The 18800-nt window shown below is 46.4% G+C and overlaps 1 protein-coding gene across 10 annotated transcripts in view; it reads left to right on the top strand.

Moving 5' to 3' along the window:
• ACACB (acetyl-CoA carboxylase beta) overlaps window positions 1-18800 on the top strand; it is a 2338068-nt gene that overhangs the window by 1392120 nt on the left and 927148 nt on the right. For all 10 annotated transcript variants that reach the window (XM_078667379.1, XM_078667377.1, XM_078667383.1 and 7 more), the window contains 3 exons: window positions 5613-5654; window positions 5744-5959; window positions 7026-7181. In XM_078667379.1, coding sequence (XP_078523505.1) covers window positions 5613-5654; window positions 5744-5959; window positions 7026-7181 — 414 coding nt within the window. The remainder of the gene's footprint in view (window positions 1-5612; window positions 5655-5743; window positions 5960-7025; window positions 7182-18800) is intronic.

The following is an 18800-nucleotide window of genomic DNA, read 5'->3' as shown; positions in this document are numbered from 1 at the left end:
AAATATTATTGTTTGAGGGTGAGCAGAGTCCGCTCAGCTTTATTGGTGCGCAGGGAACAAAGCTGACCTCGGAGGTTTGCAAGCTTCCGGTACGCAAGTGTTGGATGCTCCTGATCCTGCTTCTCCAGTCTCTTAATGTCCTTGGAGAGACTGTCCTCCAAGCAACGGGCTGCCCGCGCAATCGCTATCGACGTGATGTAGCCGCGAATTGTTGCCTTAAAGGCATCCCACACCACCGGGAATGGGGTTTCAGGTAGATCATTGCTCGCAAAATAAGAGTCCATGGCAGTCCGTAGAATCTCCACATTGACTGGATCCCGCAGGATATGTGGCGGCAAGCGCCACCGCGGTAAACGGGTGGGGCAAGCGGCCGGATCCTGCATGAGAAGCTCAACATGGACGTGGTCAGATATTGAAATGTCGGACAGAGATGCTGCTACCGTGTTTCCTATAAGGGCGTGCGATACAAACAAATAATCAATACGCAAGTACTAGCGATGGACATCCGAGTGGTACGAGTAATCCCGCACTTCAGGGGAATGGTATCGCCAGGAATCGATCAGGCCTAGGTCTGCTATCTGTTTCCGGAGAGCAGAGGACATGGCTCCAGATCAATTCAAGGAGGCTTCACTATGGTCCAGTGTAGGATCCCACACCAGGTTAAAATCTCCCCCCAAAATCAAAGAGGGGTCGCCCTGTGGCACCTGTTCCCGCAGTACGTCTCGGAGATAAGAGTCCTGCATCTGGTTTGGCACGTAGACATTACACAATGTGAGGGAGCGTCTCCCAACCTCCACTCTTGCTCGTATGAAATGCCCCTCTGGGCTGATGAAGACTTTCGTTTCCCCCTGTCTGATGCCATTTCTGCAAAAGATAGCCACCCCAGCCGTTTTGGTATCAGCTGTGGCCCAAAATTGGAGAGGATATTTAGGGTGTGCTATGCGAGGGGTGTCCACCTTTAACAGGTGGGTTTCTTGAAGGAAAATTATGTCTGGGCTGTGTTGTAGTGTGTAGCGCCACAGTTGCTGTCTCTTGTTGGTGGAGTTAAGCCCCTTGACCTTAAGGGATAGTACCTTTAAAGGGTTGGGAAGAGTCATAAGTATTTCCGGTCACCGGTCAGGCCATCACACCATCATAAAAGCCTTTCGGGACATAGGAAGCAGGGCTCAGGAGTGGATCCTCCCTATGGACACAGGCCCACCATAACCTTGTAGTCTCCCACCCGCCACACCCGAACGACAGAAAGAAAAAGGAAGGAAGAATCAGCCAAGTAGGAAAAGAGAAGGAGAGGTAAACAACCAACATTGGCCAACTGGGCCACATTGTTCTGTTCCAGTCGTGGGCCAGCCTGCATGCTCAGGTGAACCCAGAGACGTCACTCTCTCAGGAACAGATGGGGGTAGGTCTTCCGCTGCACTCAAGTTCATCCAGGTGGGAAGCTCTGGCGCCAGCTACATTGCAAAAGGGGAGTTTGGGTGGCGCCCAGAGCACAGTGGTGAACATTGAAATCTACCAAGTGGGAGCAATGTCTCCCAAGACAAACTTGGAATTTGTTACGGGCACTTGAACTGGTCATCAAGGGGTAGGGTGTTCCGAACGCGCTTCTGATTTGTCCCCTTCCAAGGATTTGATATGTTCAATAATGTCCTGCTTAGCCTGCGAAGATGTTTGTTCATCCAGGGGCGGTGAGCGTCTGCGCCGACGCACGGTGGACCAGGACTGCTTGACAGGTACTCGTGTAGGAGGCAAAAGATGGGTGGGGCTGGCCGAGCGTGCGTGATGCGGGAAGCCGGTGTAGCTGAGCCGCTTCTTGATAGGATCGTACCACTCTTCGTTTGGACTCCCAGGGAGCGATGCTGTTTCAGCTCCCTCGCGTACGTAAGACCAGGATGGGAGGTAGCTCCTTTCGCTTTCTTGCAAGTAAGCACTGGAACAATCTCCCGCTAGATCTACGCATGGAGCCCTCTGAAACAAGATTCAGGCTCAAACTTAAAACATACCTTTTCCCAAAGTAATATTGGTTTTGTACCCCTGTACCCTGACCTCGGCCTCTTTGATATACTGCAGCATTTCTTAGCGCGGGGACACACTGTCTTAAGTGTAACCAGGCGCTTTATAAGTGTTTTTATTATTATTATTATTATTAAAGATAAGGGTGAACGGGTGACCCCACTGATAGGAGATGCCCAGGCTCCGCAGTTTGTCTGTCACAGGCTTGAAGTTGCGTCGGCGTCGTAAGGTGTTAGGTGCTGGGTCCTGGAATATCTCTATTTTGTGCCTGTCATATGTGAGGTCCTTCTTGGCTCTCGCCACCCGGAGAATAGCTTCTTTTTCTGTGAAGAAGTGGACTCTGGTTAAGGCTTTGGACCGGGCTCGGAGACTCGGTGAGCCCGGTCCAAATCCGGCGGGGAGGCGTCATCGTCCCCCCAGACCTCGTGAAGTAGCTGTGCCACATAGGTCATAATGCCCTTCCCTTCTGCCCCGAGAGGAACCCCCGTACACGGAGATTGTTCTGGCGGCTGAGGTTTTCCAGGTCCTCTTGTTTCAGCTGCAACTCTATGTGTTGGTCTTCCAGGGTGACCAGGCGCTGCCAAAGTTGCTATTGATCTTCAGTGCAGGCGTCCACTGTCTTTTCCAGCCTGTATACTCGCTCGCCCAGGTCCGTGACCTCTTTCCTAAGTTCCCTAACACAGGAGTGGACTTTAGTGCGCAGGGAGTCGATTTTGGTTTTCAATTAAGACATGAAGGAGGCCATGAATGCTTGTGTTACCGGGGGTGAATCTCCTCCAGCCTGCGGGGACACCTCCGTGGAAGTAGATGAGCCCGCCTTGCCCCACAGCTCTGTCACCGTGGTGTCCTTAGAGGCTGGCACTGGATCGTCTTTGCATTTGTTAGTGTGTGTCATTTTTGCAGCTTGTGTTCCACAAAGCGCGATATTGAGGGGTGTCAAGGGTCCGTGCAATAGCTTGCAAGTCCGCCCAACTGCAAAACGGTCTCTCCTCGCTTCCTCCGTGCACATCCCTAGAAGAGAGAGCAATCGCTGGGACGTCAGCTACCCGGCCCCCTCTAGCAGCTCAGGGAGTCCAGCCACGATGTGTGCTCCAGTACCCAGGTCCAGTTCACTTCTTGCATTCGTCTCAGACCCCTCCAACCTCAGAGGGCCCAATGGAGGGTGGTCCCAACCCGCGACAACCAAGGCCCCGCACCATGGCCCCACCAGCGCCCCATGTCGTCGTGGTCAGTACTGGCCGGGGAGACCGCAGAAGAGTTGTCCCGTGAGGTCCTCTTTAAGCTGCCTCGTGAGGGTGACTAGACAGTAGGATCGGGCTTTTGGTCAGGGGCAGCCTTCTAGGGCAGGGACAGATGCAACTGGCACGGGCCGGTAAAGTCTCACATGTGCCTCCACACGAGGATATCCATAGGTGTGTGTGGCCACCGCGAAGAGTTACCCTCAGAGGCAGCGGTGTGCCTTCCTCGCAGTGGCAGCGCGGAATCTGTGTTTCGCCGGGACAGCGCAGGAGCTACAGTGGGTGAGCGTGGTCTACGCAGTCACCAATGGGCCTCTAGGCCGGGTGGTCGCCAGGCAGCGCTATATTTTCCCCTCAGCAATGGTGCGCAGATTAGACCTTTCAGGGGCAGCGCAGGGACGCCTTGCGGCCAGTGCATCCGATAAGGTCTCCGGTTTTCTCTTCCCAAAGTAGTCGACGGGCAGCCCAGAGGGGCAGTCAGGGTCCTAGGCAGGGTGTGCAGTCAATGCAACATTCCTCTTCATACAGGCAACAATCCCTCCCTCCCTTGCCTCTTTGGCCAAGGCCTCAGCACTCCAAGGCCTGGACGCGTCAGCAAGGTAGCAGCGTCGGGACCCCCGCAATCGGGCCCTCTGCGCTTCACCCGCACCTCCTACCTGCCTGCAGGAGTGGCTATGGCCCGATTTGGGGGGCAATGCAGCAAGGCGTGCCTACAGCAATCGGGCGCTCTCCGCGTGGCCTTGCAGAGTTGTGCCCACTCCAAGGCAGCGCTGGGGCAGTCGTGAGGTATGGCAGTCAATAGGGCCTCCGGCGGGCCTCTCTTCCGGGTGAACTGCAAGCAGCATGACAAAGGCTGGTAGGTGCACAGTCTGGGCACGCTGCTATGCTTCCCCCACAAGGTCAACGGTCCCGCTCTCCCCCGCCTCCCGCAGCAGTTCCTCCGCGCGCTAATGTCCCAGCGCGCCGTGAGGGGGGTCAACTCCAGGCTCTCAGCCAGCTGTCTCCTCCACCTTCCAGTGCCTGCCCCGCGAGATCGCCACTCACCGCTACGCTGCTTCTTATTCCCGCCTGCCGTTGTCCGCCTCAGGTCACCTCCAAGTCCGGGCTCCCCACCAAGATGGGGGATAGCCAGAGCAGCCGAAAGCGTTTTGAGGCGGCCTACGATGCCTCCGGTGAGTTTGTCGCCTCAGGTGTGCCCCTCCACTCCCGCCGAGGCAGCGCAACACCAATGGGGCCCAGGGCTGTTCAATGCTGCACCCGCCTATCTTGGATCTGGCGCCAGGTCTGGGTGTCGCAAAATGGCAGCTGCCGCGATCGGCAGCGGGAGGCCGGAGCAGCACGGCAGTTTCTCTGCAGCCTTCTCAGTCCCAGCGCCACCAGCTCGTCGGGAGATGCTCCGCACCTTCCGTCGTCGTTGTACCCCAAAAAGCGATGGCTTCTGGCCCCCAACTCCATTATAATTGCTTTTGAAGGCAGCACTTAGCCGGAGCTCCCGCGGCATGCGTCTCACCTCATCAGCAGCGAGACCACGCCTCAATTTTTCTTTTGAACTGTAATGGCTAGAAAATGTTATGTTTTCTTTTACTATTCTATTCTGGACTATTGTAACAAATGTTTATGCAGTCTGCTTATTTTTATAGTTTTATATTCTAAACCAATAAACAGTGGAATGTTATGGCACACAAACCTATTAACTACATTGACCTATCAGATTTCAAATTAGATTACTGCACACAAACATTTAAGACACAAAGCACTGTAATTCCAAACAAGGTTATCCTTACATTAAACATTGGAAGGGTTCTTTGAGTCGGTTCTACATCTCTTGCGAACTAATTGTTCTACTAAATTTACCAATTTTTATTGAACTAAATGACATTTCTGCTTCCATTTTAGAAGTTGTTTTCTAGTTTTTTTAAAAGTGTCCTGACACATGGTTGATTGGATTTCGTGGGCATACAAATAGAACAAGAACCAAGTTTTACAGACAACAAAAATGCAAAGCAGACGTAAAAGAGTAGAAGGAACACAATACTTCTTCAAGGAGATTGTCACATCTTTACATTTTTTTTGTCATAAATGTGTATTTATATATTGGTGAAGCAGTTTGAGCAGCTCTTCTTTAGAGGTCTTGTCTACCAAGTTATGCTTTACCCTCTCATGTCTTTCTCCTGTCAAATGTTTTTCTGAGATAAGTCCGAGGTGTTTACTACTTTGTCATGGCTGGAGTTAGCGTTTAGTCATAAATAACAAATTGTAATGGGATTTCTTGCTCCTTAGTAAGAAGTGGAGATCCATGTTAACAAACCACCCTATGTTCTATGTTTAAGTAATGATTATATTCTCTTTTTTCTTATATTACAGAGAGAATTCCCGAAATTTTTCACCTTTAGGGCGCGAGATGAGGTTTGTCTGTCATTCTTAATTTAGCTCTTAAATGCCATATTTGTGTAGTTGGGGACAGTGAGCTAAATACTTATTTGGAATGTTTGCAGTTTGCTGAAGATCGGATTTATCGACACTTAGAGCCAGCGCTTGCTTTCCAGCTGGAGTTGAATCGTATGCGGAATTTCGACCTGAAAGCTGTGCCGTGCGCCAATCACAAGATGCACCTTTATCTTGGAGCTGCCAAAGTTGAGGCAGGCGTTGAAGTTACAGATTACAGGTTTTTTATACGTGCGATACTTCGACACTCTGACCTCATTACAAAGGTAAATACCCTGCATTAATGATAATTTTTGTTATTTTAAATGGCCTTCCACAATAAGCAGCATAACACATCTTTACAGTTTAATGTTAATTGATTTTCTGCTTTTTATCTGCTACATATTGTCTTCTGTAGATAATTCCGTACAGTATAATGCTTTTTCAGGCTCCTAAACCTTTAATTGCCACTCTTGCGTCCTTTGCATACACTGTTAGCCTCTCTTCGAAGCCTTTGATGTTCAGACATTAACATTCGGAGTGCAGTGACTCTAAAGATTGCGCCAGTTCTCCAGTCCGTCACTGATATCTTTCTGTAGTATGGGAAAGGAGAATATTGTGAGTTCTACCTCCAGGTGACCTACCCTGTGACTGGTTGTCATCTTTGATCATTGTGGCTAGGTTGTAAAACTGCAGATTCTATTTAGATTTGCGGTTGCCCCATCAGAACTGGGCTTTCCAGGCACTGTTTTTTCACCAGATCCACATTCCTAATTTCTGGAATTATACTGGCTTTCAGGAATGCTTCTTTTCTGAGAAATGTTTTTGCTTCCATATTCCCACGAATAATAAGGTTAAGGTTCTCACCTGGGGCCATCACGTATTCATATGTTAAAATATAATATGATTACAGTTTGCGAAGTCTTGGTAAAAAAAAAAATACACGGACCCTGTTGAAGTTCACCTTTCATCTTTTTTTTTTTTTATCCTGACGTTGCTGCTTATTTTCTGGTAAAGTCCTGTTTAATATGTCCTCTTTATCACTCGCTCCTTATGTCTTTATATGCAGTCTACTTATGTATCTCTCTAGCAATTGATTGTCCACTTAACCAGTCTGATAGGCATACTTTACAGACAGTACATGTTGTGGCCTTACAGCAGTCTGCAGCAATGGTCTGCCTTTTTTAGCTGCGTATGATAAAAATCCAAGGTCATGCTACAATTCTAAGACACAAATGTTTGTTAGCATTTATATTCGATCAGTAAGGTTAGTGCATAACATAGTGACTTATGAAGTGGAATGTAGGGATGTTAGAAATATTGACTGATTTGATTCGTTAACAATCTTTGCAGGAAGCTTCTTTTGAATATCTTCAAAATGAAGGTGAACGCTTGCTGCTGGAGGCCATGGATGAGCTAGAGGTGGCATTTAATAACACAAGTGTGCGCACTGACTGCAACCACATCTTCCTAAACTTTGTACCTACTGTTATCATGGACCCATCAAAGGTAGTATTATTTTTTATTTAATACCCAAGAATATGTTCAACATCAATGTTCACAAGCACTTAATACCTATCACCACGTGCTGGCTGGCTGAGTATAATCAAACGGTTAGTGCAGGAGTATGGCTTCAATAGGTCTTCCTGTGTATCATTCTTACATTCAAACCAATATCTGTAACAATGTTAAATCTTCTGTACCACAATAGTTTGTTTTCCCTCTTCTTGAACTTTTACACTTTTTCAGTTTAAGTGAAGTTTAGTGAATTGCTCCTAAGCTTAGGAAGTCACAATATCGACCTTTTCTTAAAAATGTTTATTAGTGCAATCTGGCCCTAATGCTTAGAAGTATAAGACTTTATTTATTACATTCTTTCTAATTCGGGTCAGTTAGTGCAAACGGTGTTGTAAACTCAAAGCAAAAAAGACAAAGTAAAGAAGTGATACACTTAAAATAAGAAAATAATTTGTTCCCATTGGGTCATCAGTAATATCTTTTGATAAGTCATCAGTGATGTAATTTGAGATATCATCAGTGATGTCACTGATCATGTAATGTGTGATGTAATATGTGAGGTCATAGGCAATGTATTGCGGGGGCTCAGGCAACTATAACTGCGGAATTCCCTTGGTTTTGTACAAGTGAAATGTCAGCCTAACCTCAACTTTCCTGTAACCTTAGGTTTTTTTTCCAGTGAATTTCGAAGGTTTTTTAAATTCTATTTCCTAACTATAACGTCTCTGTAAACTTTGCTTTTATCAGTGAATTTCGAAGGTTTTTAAAATTTTCTTAAAATCCTTTTCCTTACTATAACGTCTCTATAATCTTTGCTATTTTTAGTGAATTTTAAAAGTTTTTTACATTTAATTTTTTAACTATAATGTCTCTGTAACATTTGGTTTTTCCAATGATTTTTATGGTTCTTTGAGTTGTATTTTGTCACTATAACATTCCTGTAACCTTTCATGTTTTTCAGTACATTTTGTAAGGTTTTAAATTTTTTTTGTAAGGTTAACATCCCAATAATTTTTTATTTTCTCAGTGAATTTTTATTGTTTTATTATTAATTAAAAGGTTAAGACTGTTTCAGGTTTTCTTTTTGTCTTGTAAATACCGTTGGCTAATTTAATTATATATACTATTTGTAATATTGAAAATATCAAACTAAACATTTGATCTAGAATGTTAATATGTTTTAGGAGTGTGCTGGTTTTTTCTCTAATTTACACAGCAAAATCGCAAACCAAAAGCAGAAATTCAATGGCCAATAGCACATTAAATTAAGTAAATACATTGCTCTGACCATCACACTACATACATTACTAACTAGCTCAAAAACAACATGTATCACTCTCTCAATCTGTCTGTGATAGCATATATAACTGTTTGAGTTGTAACTATGAATGGGGTACTTTAGGGTGTGTGAGTACTTACATAAGTGTCTTAATGGGTCTATGATTGGATGCATTAGTGTCTGAATGGACATTATAGTGGGGGCATCAGTGTCTGAGTGGGTTTGTGACTCAGTGCATTAGTAGGTCTGTGAGTGGGTGCATGAGTCTGTGAATGGGTGTGTAAGTCTCTGAGTGGGTCTGTGAGTAGGTGTAAGAGTGTTTGAGTGGGTCTGTAACTGGGTGCATACTTTTTTGAATGGGCCTGAGAGTGTTGGAATGGGTCTGTAAGTGGATGCATAAGTGTCTGAGTGGATCTGTGAGTGGGTGTGAGCGTCTGAGTGGGTCTGTGAGTGAATTCATGAGTCTCTCAGTAGATCTATGACTGGATGGATAAGTGTCTGAGTGGGTGTGTGAGTAAGTCTCTGAGTGGTTGCGTGAGTTTCTAACTTGGTCTGTGAGTGACTCCTCTGTGAGTGCCTCCATTAGTCTCTGAGTGGGTCTGTGAGTGGGTGCGTGAGTGTCCAAGTTGGTATGTGGGTGGGTGTGCAAGTGTCTGCGTGGGTCCGTGAGTTTCTGAGAGGGATTGGTAGTGAGTGTACGAGTGTCTCAGTGGGTCTCTAAAGGAATTCATGACTCTCAGAGTGGGCCTGTGAGTGGGAGTAGGTGTATGAGTCTCTGAATGGGTCTGTCATTGGGTGTGTCAATCTCTGTGAGTGGGTGTTTTGAGTATCTAAGTAAAACTAAGGGTGACTGTGTGAATATATTTTAAACCAATATTTCTGAACAACTACTGAACAGATTTACCTAAATAACAAAAATCAGATGTGCACCACCAAATCCACCTTTATACAAAATTTGGTTTCATTCTGTCCAGCCTTTCGGGCAAGAGGCATGTTGACATGTCCTATAGGAATTAACATGGGAAATGCACCTTTTTTGACCCCCACGCCCCCTTTGTTTTTCAGCCCTCCCATGACAGATCACCCAAAATTTACATGCACAACAATCCTGTTTCCATTACAAATGGGTTTTTGCTTCTGTCACAGTACGATCAATTGGATCCAAGTCAGGAAATTGACCCCTACTAATTTAAAGATGATTCAGAAGACCATACTGCAAAACACTTGGTGCCTATATCAAATCCAGTTACCCCACCTACCCTCATTGAGATAAACCCTGCCAGGAAGTGGTCTCGAAATATTGGATGCAATTTATTAAGGTGTGCATCATGGAATGTGTCAGATCTGGCCGCAAAATTGACAAATCTGTATTGGTTAAATTTGATCAAACCATACACAGTACTCTGCATCCAAGAAACATGGATGCTAGGAACTGTTTGTATTGATGGCTGTGTGACTTATTTCTCTCCTGCTATGTCAGGATCCATGGCTGGGGCTAAGGAAAGCCTAATTGTATTAGCCTCCGTTGCATTTCTGGGTCAGTTTGCGTGGACGAACCTAGACTCTCTCTGTTATCAAATGCTGCTTAGTGTCTAACAGTGTATATCCCATTGTTTTACTTTTATAATAATGTTTTCGACACTAACAACTCTGCTGTAGCTAAAGCATTACACAGACCCTTCAAGCATAGTTTAAATAGCTTAAATGGCAGCTATGCAGTTGTATGGATGGGGGATTTTAATGCAAAATATTGTCATTTGTCATCTACAATTTCTTGTGGTTTGCTGAACACTGATGGGTTTCAATCACACACTTTGAACACAGCCTGTATGGTGATGAACTCAATCTGCTTCTGATGAGATATAATTTGGTGTTCGGTTTTGTTAATACTAATATTGATGTATGGAATGATACGTGTATGTACAAAAACAAAATCAAATAACGGTTGCCCAAAGTCCCCGATAGGACCTCTCCATCTACCCTGTCAGAAATATGGGGTCAGGCAGACCTGTGCCCTAAGCTTGAGGCTACTGAATCAAAGTTGACTGGTGGGGTGGCACATAACCAGCAGGACAAATGTGCAAACATAAAATCCCCAGATTAGTTCCACAGATAGGCAGCGACACAACAATGGTCCTAGAAGATTGGTCCCAATAAAACGCACATGGGTGGAGGGGTGCGCGTTCCCAAAACACCATAAAGTTGGATGCTTCATGAAGTTAGGAACACTCAGCCAATCAAGACACAACACACACTATACAGGCAATGATCAAATGCTCCCCATGCCACACATTGGGACACGTTACCCCCGGGCACTCACTGTGTCCATGCCCACCTACATTTGTCACCAGTTGGGAGTAATTTATGGCTTTATGACACAACCTACATTCCACTCCCGAACAGGATCTATGAATTGTTTTATGATGCTTCAAGAAATGTGTAAAAAGACATTCAAAAGGATTGTACTTTGAGTCAGTCCTCAGACCCGTTTCTGTATGCTGCACTTCCAGCCTTGGTGTTTGATTAAACCAAGTGTTCCTGTTTTGTTAAATGCCTCTTGTCTCTGTTTTTCAAGGTAAATTCATATTCAAGCAACATTTTGGTGAGCCAGATAGGGGAGATTGGTGCTTCGAACCCAGCTGACATTAAGATTAATGGAGTGACCCAGTATCCCGCAGAACCTGGGAAATCTAGTGTTATGTAACAACTATCGGTTCTGTCGGGGAAAAAATATTTATTTTACAAAACATTATTTAGTCCTATAAGTAAGACACGCTATATTACCAATCATATATTGTGAAGCAATGCAAGTGATAACATGTTACAGGACTGTTACGTAGCATTTGCAATAAAGAAATTGAAAATACAGAAATAACCGATATTAAGGCTAAAACATAACATAGCGCCCCCTGATGAAGTTTTCTCCGGGTCCTAAGGCTAAAACGAAAAAGGCCTTACTTGGTTTGATACCACATTAATTGCTGGAACTTGATACCTATGTTTGAGGTTACTTTTCACCACAATTACAGGCTGTTTTCTGTTTTCAGTCCTAATGAAGACCCACCGTGATGTTTTTGATTTAAAGACCTAACCTGAATGGGTCGAAACATCGATCACAATTAGTGGTGCTCCTTAACCCTGTCAAGCCATTTACACTTCAAAGTTAAACAAGCATTGGCATAGCCAATAGGTCTCGCCTTTCAATCAATCAATCAAGATATTTATATAGCGCGCTACTCACCCGGAGGGTCTCAAGGCGCTTGGGGGAGGGGGGGTCCGCTACTGCTCGAACAGCCAGGTCTTGAGTTGCTTCCTGAAGGAGAGGTGGTCTTGGGTCAGATGGAGGTGGATGGGCAGGGAGTTCCAAGTCTTGGCTGCCAGGTAGGAGAAGGATCTTCCTCCCATGGTGGCTCTCCGAATGCGTGGAACGGCGGCGAGGGCGTGGCTGGTCGATCGTAGCTGGTGGGTGGGAGTGTAGAAGGTCAGGCGGTTGTTGAGGTACCTGGGGCCCAGGTCGTGGAGGGCCTTGTGTGCGTGGGTGAGGAGTCGGAACGTGATTCTCTTGCTGACGGGGAGCCAGTGCAGGTCTCTCAGGTGTCCGGAGATGTGGCTGTGTCGGGGGATGTCCAGGATGAGTCGTGCGGAGGCGTTCTGGATGCGTTGGAGTCTTTTCTGTAGTTTGGCTGTGGTTCCGGTGTAGAGGGTGTTTCCATAGTCCAGTTGGCTGGTGACAAGTGCCTGGGTGACCGTCTTCCTGGTTTCGGTGGGGATCCATCGGAAGATCTTTCGGAGCATGCGTAGGATATTGAAGCATGATGATGAGACGGCGTTGACTTGTCTGGTCATCGAGAGGGAGGATTCCAGGATTAAGCCCAGGTTGCGTGCGTGGTCCGTTGGTTTGGGTGCGCTGCCCAGGGCAGGGGGCCACCAGGAGTCGTCCCAGGCAGAGGGTGATGATCCAAGGATGAGGACTTCCGTCTTGTCTGAGTTCAGTTTCAGGCGGCTGTTCATCTTCTCCATTATTCAATCTTTCATAGATTCACATGCTTATATCCTCCCCGTCGTCATGGTGGGAGTCTCCCGGTAAAAGATAACCATAGCAGTAGAAGAAAAAACTGCCTGGAAGCCATAGAGCAGTGAAACCACTAGGCAACCTCTCCTCCTCATTATGTGGCCCAAACTACAGCCAATCAGCTGCCTGCACCAGCCTACACCATTCCCAGCAGAGCCACCATACCTCAGATTTCCAACCGCCTTCGTGTGAGAAGGAGTCTCCCTGAGCTCTGCTCAGTTTATTCTCTCTTCACTGAACTTTTGACCTTTCACAGTTGGAAGACAGGTACTGTTCTTTTATTGTCAAGCTTAATTTTATTCAAAATGTCTGAAAGCTCCAAGAAGAGCCTTTTCAGAGCTTGCAGGTCCTGTGGCAAGGCCAGACTGTTTTCTGAAGATCCTCACAAGGAGTGCTTGTACTGTTTGTACCCTAAGCATATTCCTAAGGACTGCAAGTATTGCCGGACCTTCTCTGCCAAATCACTGAAGGATAGAGAAGCGCGCCTCTTATTATGGCTTCAGAAAAGGAAAGCTCAAGACTCGAAGTCTGAGGGAGAAGCCAAGGGACACACCTCTAAGAAACAAAAAAGAGGGTCCTCTGAGGAAAAGGGAGATGTGAGGAAACAAAAAGCAGGAAAAACTAAGGAAGGTGAACCTTCTACTTCACTCCCTCCAACTCCTCTCAAGCCTTCCTCAGAAAAGAAGGCTCAGTCGTCGCTTCCGTCGACGAAATCTCCTGAAATTCCAGTCAGATCGCCGACGAGGCCGTCGACGACCTCGCCGACGACCATCTCGTCGACGCCGACGACCATCTCGACGACGTCAGCTTCGTCGACGGTGAGTGCCAGACCTTCGTCGACGGCAAGATCTTCGTCGACGAGTATCCCGTCGACGATGCGGATGATTGTTCCATCGACAGCCCCGTCGACGACGAAAAAATCGTCGGCGATGCCATCTCCAACAAAGATAACTTCAACCTATATTTCCATAAAGAGGATTGCTCCGTCGACGGGAGTGTTGACGAGCAAAAAAGGGGAGTTTTCCATGCCGAAGATTTCATCTCTACTGCCCTCTACCATTCTGGATTGCCAGGAATCAGAGGAGGAAGGATCCTATGGTGTTGCTTACAGTCCTTCGCAGCTCCATATTAAACATCAGGATTCCGATGAGGAAGACCACCAAGAGGCCCAGGAGCACTTCACTTTTACAGAGCGGCCGGTCAAAGGCCAGATGAGATACCAGTCATTTCACCAGGCCTATCATTATGAGGATGAAGAGGAAGTGGATACGCCTGTGCGGGAAGAGGCCATGTCGGTGCCTATTTCTTTAATATCAGACCTAAGAAGCATGATTGACAGCTATTACCGTCGCTTTCCGGAAGATAATGCTTCCGCGGCCACTGAGAAAGTCTCTCAACCTGCAAAAGAGACACCCCTGACTCAGCCGCCTCCTCCTCCTCGGACGGAGGTCCAAAATGTTATTACAAGTCGTGATGACTTCAATGATTCCGATCAGGATGATCAAGAGGAGGATGGGGAACTTCCTCAGGATGAGGGGGTTGGAGATGAATGGGACCAATATATTGTTTCAACTTCCCCGGTGTCACTTTTGCCTCAATCAAGCTCTCCACCAGAGGACATAGCCAGTTTTCACGATTTGATGGAAAAAGCGGCTAAAAGATTCAAGCTTACTATGCCAATCGAGGAAAGCGAATGTTTCCTTTATGACTTCAAGGAGTCCTCCAGGAAGTCGGTAAGAGCCATTCCAATTATTGACCATATCTGGGATGATGGACTCAAACTGATGAAGAATCCAGCCTCAGTCCCAGCATCCATACCCAAGCTGGACAAAAAGTATCGCGCTATAGAGACGGCTCCAGCATGTCTTATTGGTCATCCTCGACCGGACTCGGTTGTGACTCAAGCAGCGCAGAAGCGCTCCAAGAACCCAATTGCAACATGCGTGGCGCCCCCCGATAAGGAGGGCAAGAAGATGGACGGTATAGGTAAACGTTTTGCTGTCATGGCAGCAGCTTCCATCAAAGCAACCAATGCAATGGCCCTTCTGAGCCGGTTCAATAGACAGATGTGGTCTGACATCGCACCATTCCTGTCGCACCTTCCGGAGGACAAGAAAGAGGAGGAGACTACCATCCTATAGGATGGAGCCAGAGCAGCGTCGGAGTCCATAGATGTGGCAATGGATATAGCGTCTATAGCTTTCTGCCAGATGGCTGGGGCGGTAACCCTACAGAGGCAAGGATGGCTCAAAGCTACATCCTTTCGACCAGAGGTCCAGTCAAACATCTTGGACATGCCATTTGATGGCAAAAGCCTCTTTGGTAAACAGATCGATGAGGCGTTGCAGGGGATAAAAGCAGATACTGATACTGCTAGATCCTTGGGATCATTACAGCAAGGCCGTTATCAGTCCTTTCGTGGCCGAGGATCCAGAGGACACTTTCAACAGCAACGTTCCTCTTACCAATCTAATCGGTACCAACCTTACAACCAACAGGGATACCGTCAGTACTCCTCCCCCTCAGCAATATCGGTACTCGAACACTTCCTTCTAACAACAAGGAAGAAGAAAGTCCGCCGCCAGAGGGAAGCAAGACTCTGGTCGCAGACAGTGATGTTCCTCAGGCGCCTCCAATACCGCTTCAGATCGACCAGTTCCACTACCTCTCTCAGTTTCTCCCGCATTGGCAGTCCATAACATCGGACAGATGGGTATTAGACATCATTACATAGGGTCACACCCTGGAATTCTCACAAAGGCCTCCAAATCGTCCACCTCTCTGCAGAGTTCATCAATATATAGCAGCTCTCAAAGCAGAGATCTTATCACTCATACTGAAAGGAGCGATAGAGGAAGTCCCATCAGACCAGCGGGGAACAGGTTTTTATTCACACTTCTTCCTTATAAGGAAAAGGCAATCATCAAAATGGAGGCAGGTACTGGACCTCAGAGAACTGAACACATACATAAAGAAAATTTCTTTCCGTATGCTGTCCTTACAGGAAATTCTTCTACTGCTCCGCAAGGGAGACTACATGGTCTCTCTAGACTTGTTGGAGGCATACTTCCACATTCCGATACACAAAAAACACAAGAAGTATCTGCGATTCATGGTGGCGGGGCGCCATTACCAGTTCAGAGCTTCGGCCTGAAGTCTGCTCCCAGAGTATTCACAAAATGCATGGCTCCAATATCGGCGCATTTAAGGCAGCGAGGTCTCCAGGTTTTCCCATACCTGGACGACTGGTTAATAAAAGGACAATCGTTCCAAGCAACACAGAGATCTCTACAGATGTGCACGGATCTCTTCCAAAGATTAGGCCTTTGGATAAACAAAGAAAAATCATTTTTTCTTCCGACTTGTACTCTACAATTCCTAGGAGCAATCTTGAAAACACAGGAAATGAAAGCTTACCCATCAGAAGAACGGGTAACAAAAATCGTGAATCTGACTGCATCTCTGGCAACAAAAAAGTTCACTTCCATCAGAATATTCAAGTCATTAATGGGAATGATGTCCTCTTGTATCCCATTGATTCCAAACTGCCGTTTACAGATGAGACCGTTGCAAGAAGCCCTGGACAAACAATGGGTCCAAGCCCTGGGTTCCTTCGACGACAAGCTGGTCATAACCTGTCAGATCAAACGTGCAATGTCATGGTGGGGTATCAGGTGCAACCTAACAAAGGGTCTGTTATTCGAACCTCAATCACCAAGCTACGTCATGACATCAGATGCTTTCATTACAAGGTTGGGGAGCACATCTGCAAGACCTGGAGATTCAAGGCCTTTGGTCTCCTCAAGAGACAAAACTTCACATCAATCTCTTGGAATTGAAAGCCGTCTTCCTGGGCCTTCAGGCCTTCCTTCCCAGGATTCAAGGTTCATCGGTCTTAGTGCGAACAGACGGCACAACAATGTTTTACCTGCCCAAGCAGGGTGGCATGAGATCAAAACCCCTGTCGATTCATGCACAAAGGATCTGGAAATGGCTATTGTGTCAGAACATAACGCTGCAAGTGGAACATGTTCCAGGGGTAGACAACACAAAAGCGGATCTGTTAAGCAGGTCATCCGACATTTGCCACGAGTGGGAACTATGTCAAGTCCAGCTGAATCGGATTTTCAATGTGTGGGGCAAACCAAGTCTGGACCTGTTTGCAACTCAGAGCAACAAAAAGTGCAGACATTATGCCAGCAGGTTCCCTCAACAGGGTTCGAGAGGGAATGCTCTTCACCTCCGATGGACAGGGATGTTTGCTTATGCCTTCCCTCCCTTTCCCCTAATTCCCAGATTACTGAGGAAGATGAGATCAGAACCTTGCCAAATAATACTAATAGCCCCAGCCTGGCCGAGGCAGTTTTGGTACACAGAGCTTTTACAATTGTCGGTGGAGCCAAGAATACAGCTCCCAATAACCAGGGATTTGATTTCCATGAACAGAGGCCAAGTACTTCATCCGCAATTGACCTCTCTGAAATTGTCGGCTTGGAACCTTTTGAGCACGAATTCCAGTCATTAGATATCACTCCGGAATGTCATGAAATATTGCAAAGTTCCGCAGCGCTGTCTACCAACAAGACATATACTGCAAAATGGAAACGATTCTGTAATTGGTGCCTTGCTCATACAGTGCATCCTTTGACGTCTTCTCCTGAGCAAATTCTTCCTTATTTGCTGCATTTAGCCAGATCAGGGCTTGCGCACTCATCTATTAAAGTCCATTTAGCAGCAATATCTAGATACAGAAGATCTCCAGGATGTCCATCTCTGTGGTCTAACAGATTAATCAAGGAGTTCTTAAAATGACTATTCAGAAGGTTTCCTCCAATTAAGCGTCCCCCACCCCCATGGCAGCTTAACACAGTCTTGTCACAACTTATGAAGGCTTAGTTCGAGCCGATCCACAAATCTGAGCTGCAATTCCTGTCATGGAAAGTAGCATTACTGCTGGCACTCACATCAGCCAGGAGGGTCAGCTAGATCCAAGCTTTTGCTATACAGGATCCCTTCATACAATTCAGGCCAGATAAGGTGATGCTAAGGACTAATATGAAATTTGTGCCTAAAATACCTTCGTCTTTTCATCTAAATGAACCGGTGATCCTGCCTACATATTTTAAAGATCCTTCTACAGCGGCTGAAAAAGCTTTACATACTTTAGACATTGGCAGATGCCTAAAGTTCTACATTGAGAAAACTAAAAGCTTTCGCAAATCAAACCAACTGTTTGTCGCTTACTCGGGGCCCAGAAAAGGTCTGGCCCTTTCACGTTCCTCCATCTCCAGATGGATTGCATCCGCCATTGTCTTTTGTCAAGAGAAAGCAGGAAGGCCTCTCGACATGAAAGTCCGTGCCCATGATACACGGAAGATGGCGACGTCTTCTGCATTGCTAGCAGGAGTACCCCTTCCAGACATATGCAGAGCAGCAACCTGGTTGAATGTTCATACATTCACCCAACATTACTGTCTGGACACGGAATGGAAAGCAGATGCGGCAGTGGGACAGGCAGTTCTGCGACATCTCTTTAAATAAGGTACATGTTTGAGTTTTATGCTCCTGTTTTTTATATATAATGTGTTTTTTTCCCTTTATGCTAATATCTGGAATAGCTATGTTTGGTTGTTACTACGTTTTAATTCGTAATGAGTTCTTTTTTCTGAAAGGAATTTATGGCACACAGCCCCGAGAAAAGAAAGGGATCTAGCCTAGAAACGCTCTAACTACAAGGACTGCTATCTACTCTGATACAAGCATGTGAATCTATGAAAGATTGAATACTGGAGAAAGAACTAGTTACTTACCTGTACACTATGGTTCTCCAGTATTATCTTTCATAGATTCACATGCGCCCGCCCGCCTCCCCGTTTCTATTAGGTAGACCACATTTTTATCTCTGGTTTCCTGCATAGCTCACTCTTGGGCTGTTGGAAATCTGAGGTATGCTGGCTCTGCTGGGAATGGTGTAGGCTGGTGCAGGCAGCTGATTGGCTTTAGTTTGGGCCACATAATGAAGAGGAGAGGTTGCCTAGTGGTTTCACTGCTCTATGGCTTCCAGGCAGTTTTTTCTTCTACTGCTATGGTTATCATTTACAGGGAGACTCCCACCATGACGACGGGGAAGATACAAGCATGTGAATCTATGAAAGATAATACTGGAGAACCATAGTGTACAGGTAAGTAACTAGTTCTATCCACTCGGCTACGTCTTTCATCCCTTCGTGTAGGTTGGTTCTGGCGGTGGCTGGGTCGT

The sequence above is a fragment of the Lissotriton helveticus genome, chromosome 11, assembly GCF_964261635.1.
Source record: "Lissotriton helveticus chromosome 11, aLisHel1.1, whole genome shotgun sequence".
NCBI classification, from domain to species: Eukaryota; Metazoa; Chordata; class Amphibia; order Caudata; family Salamandridae; genus Lissotriton; species Lissotriton helveticus.
This window is presented reverse-complemented; position numbering and strand designations above follow the sequence as displayed.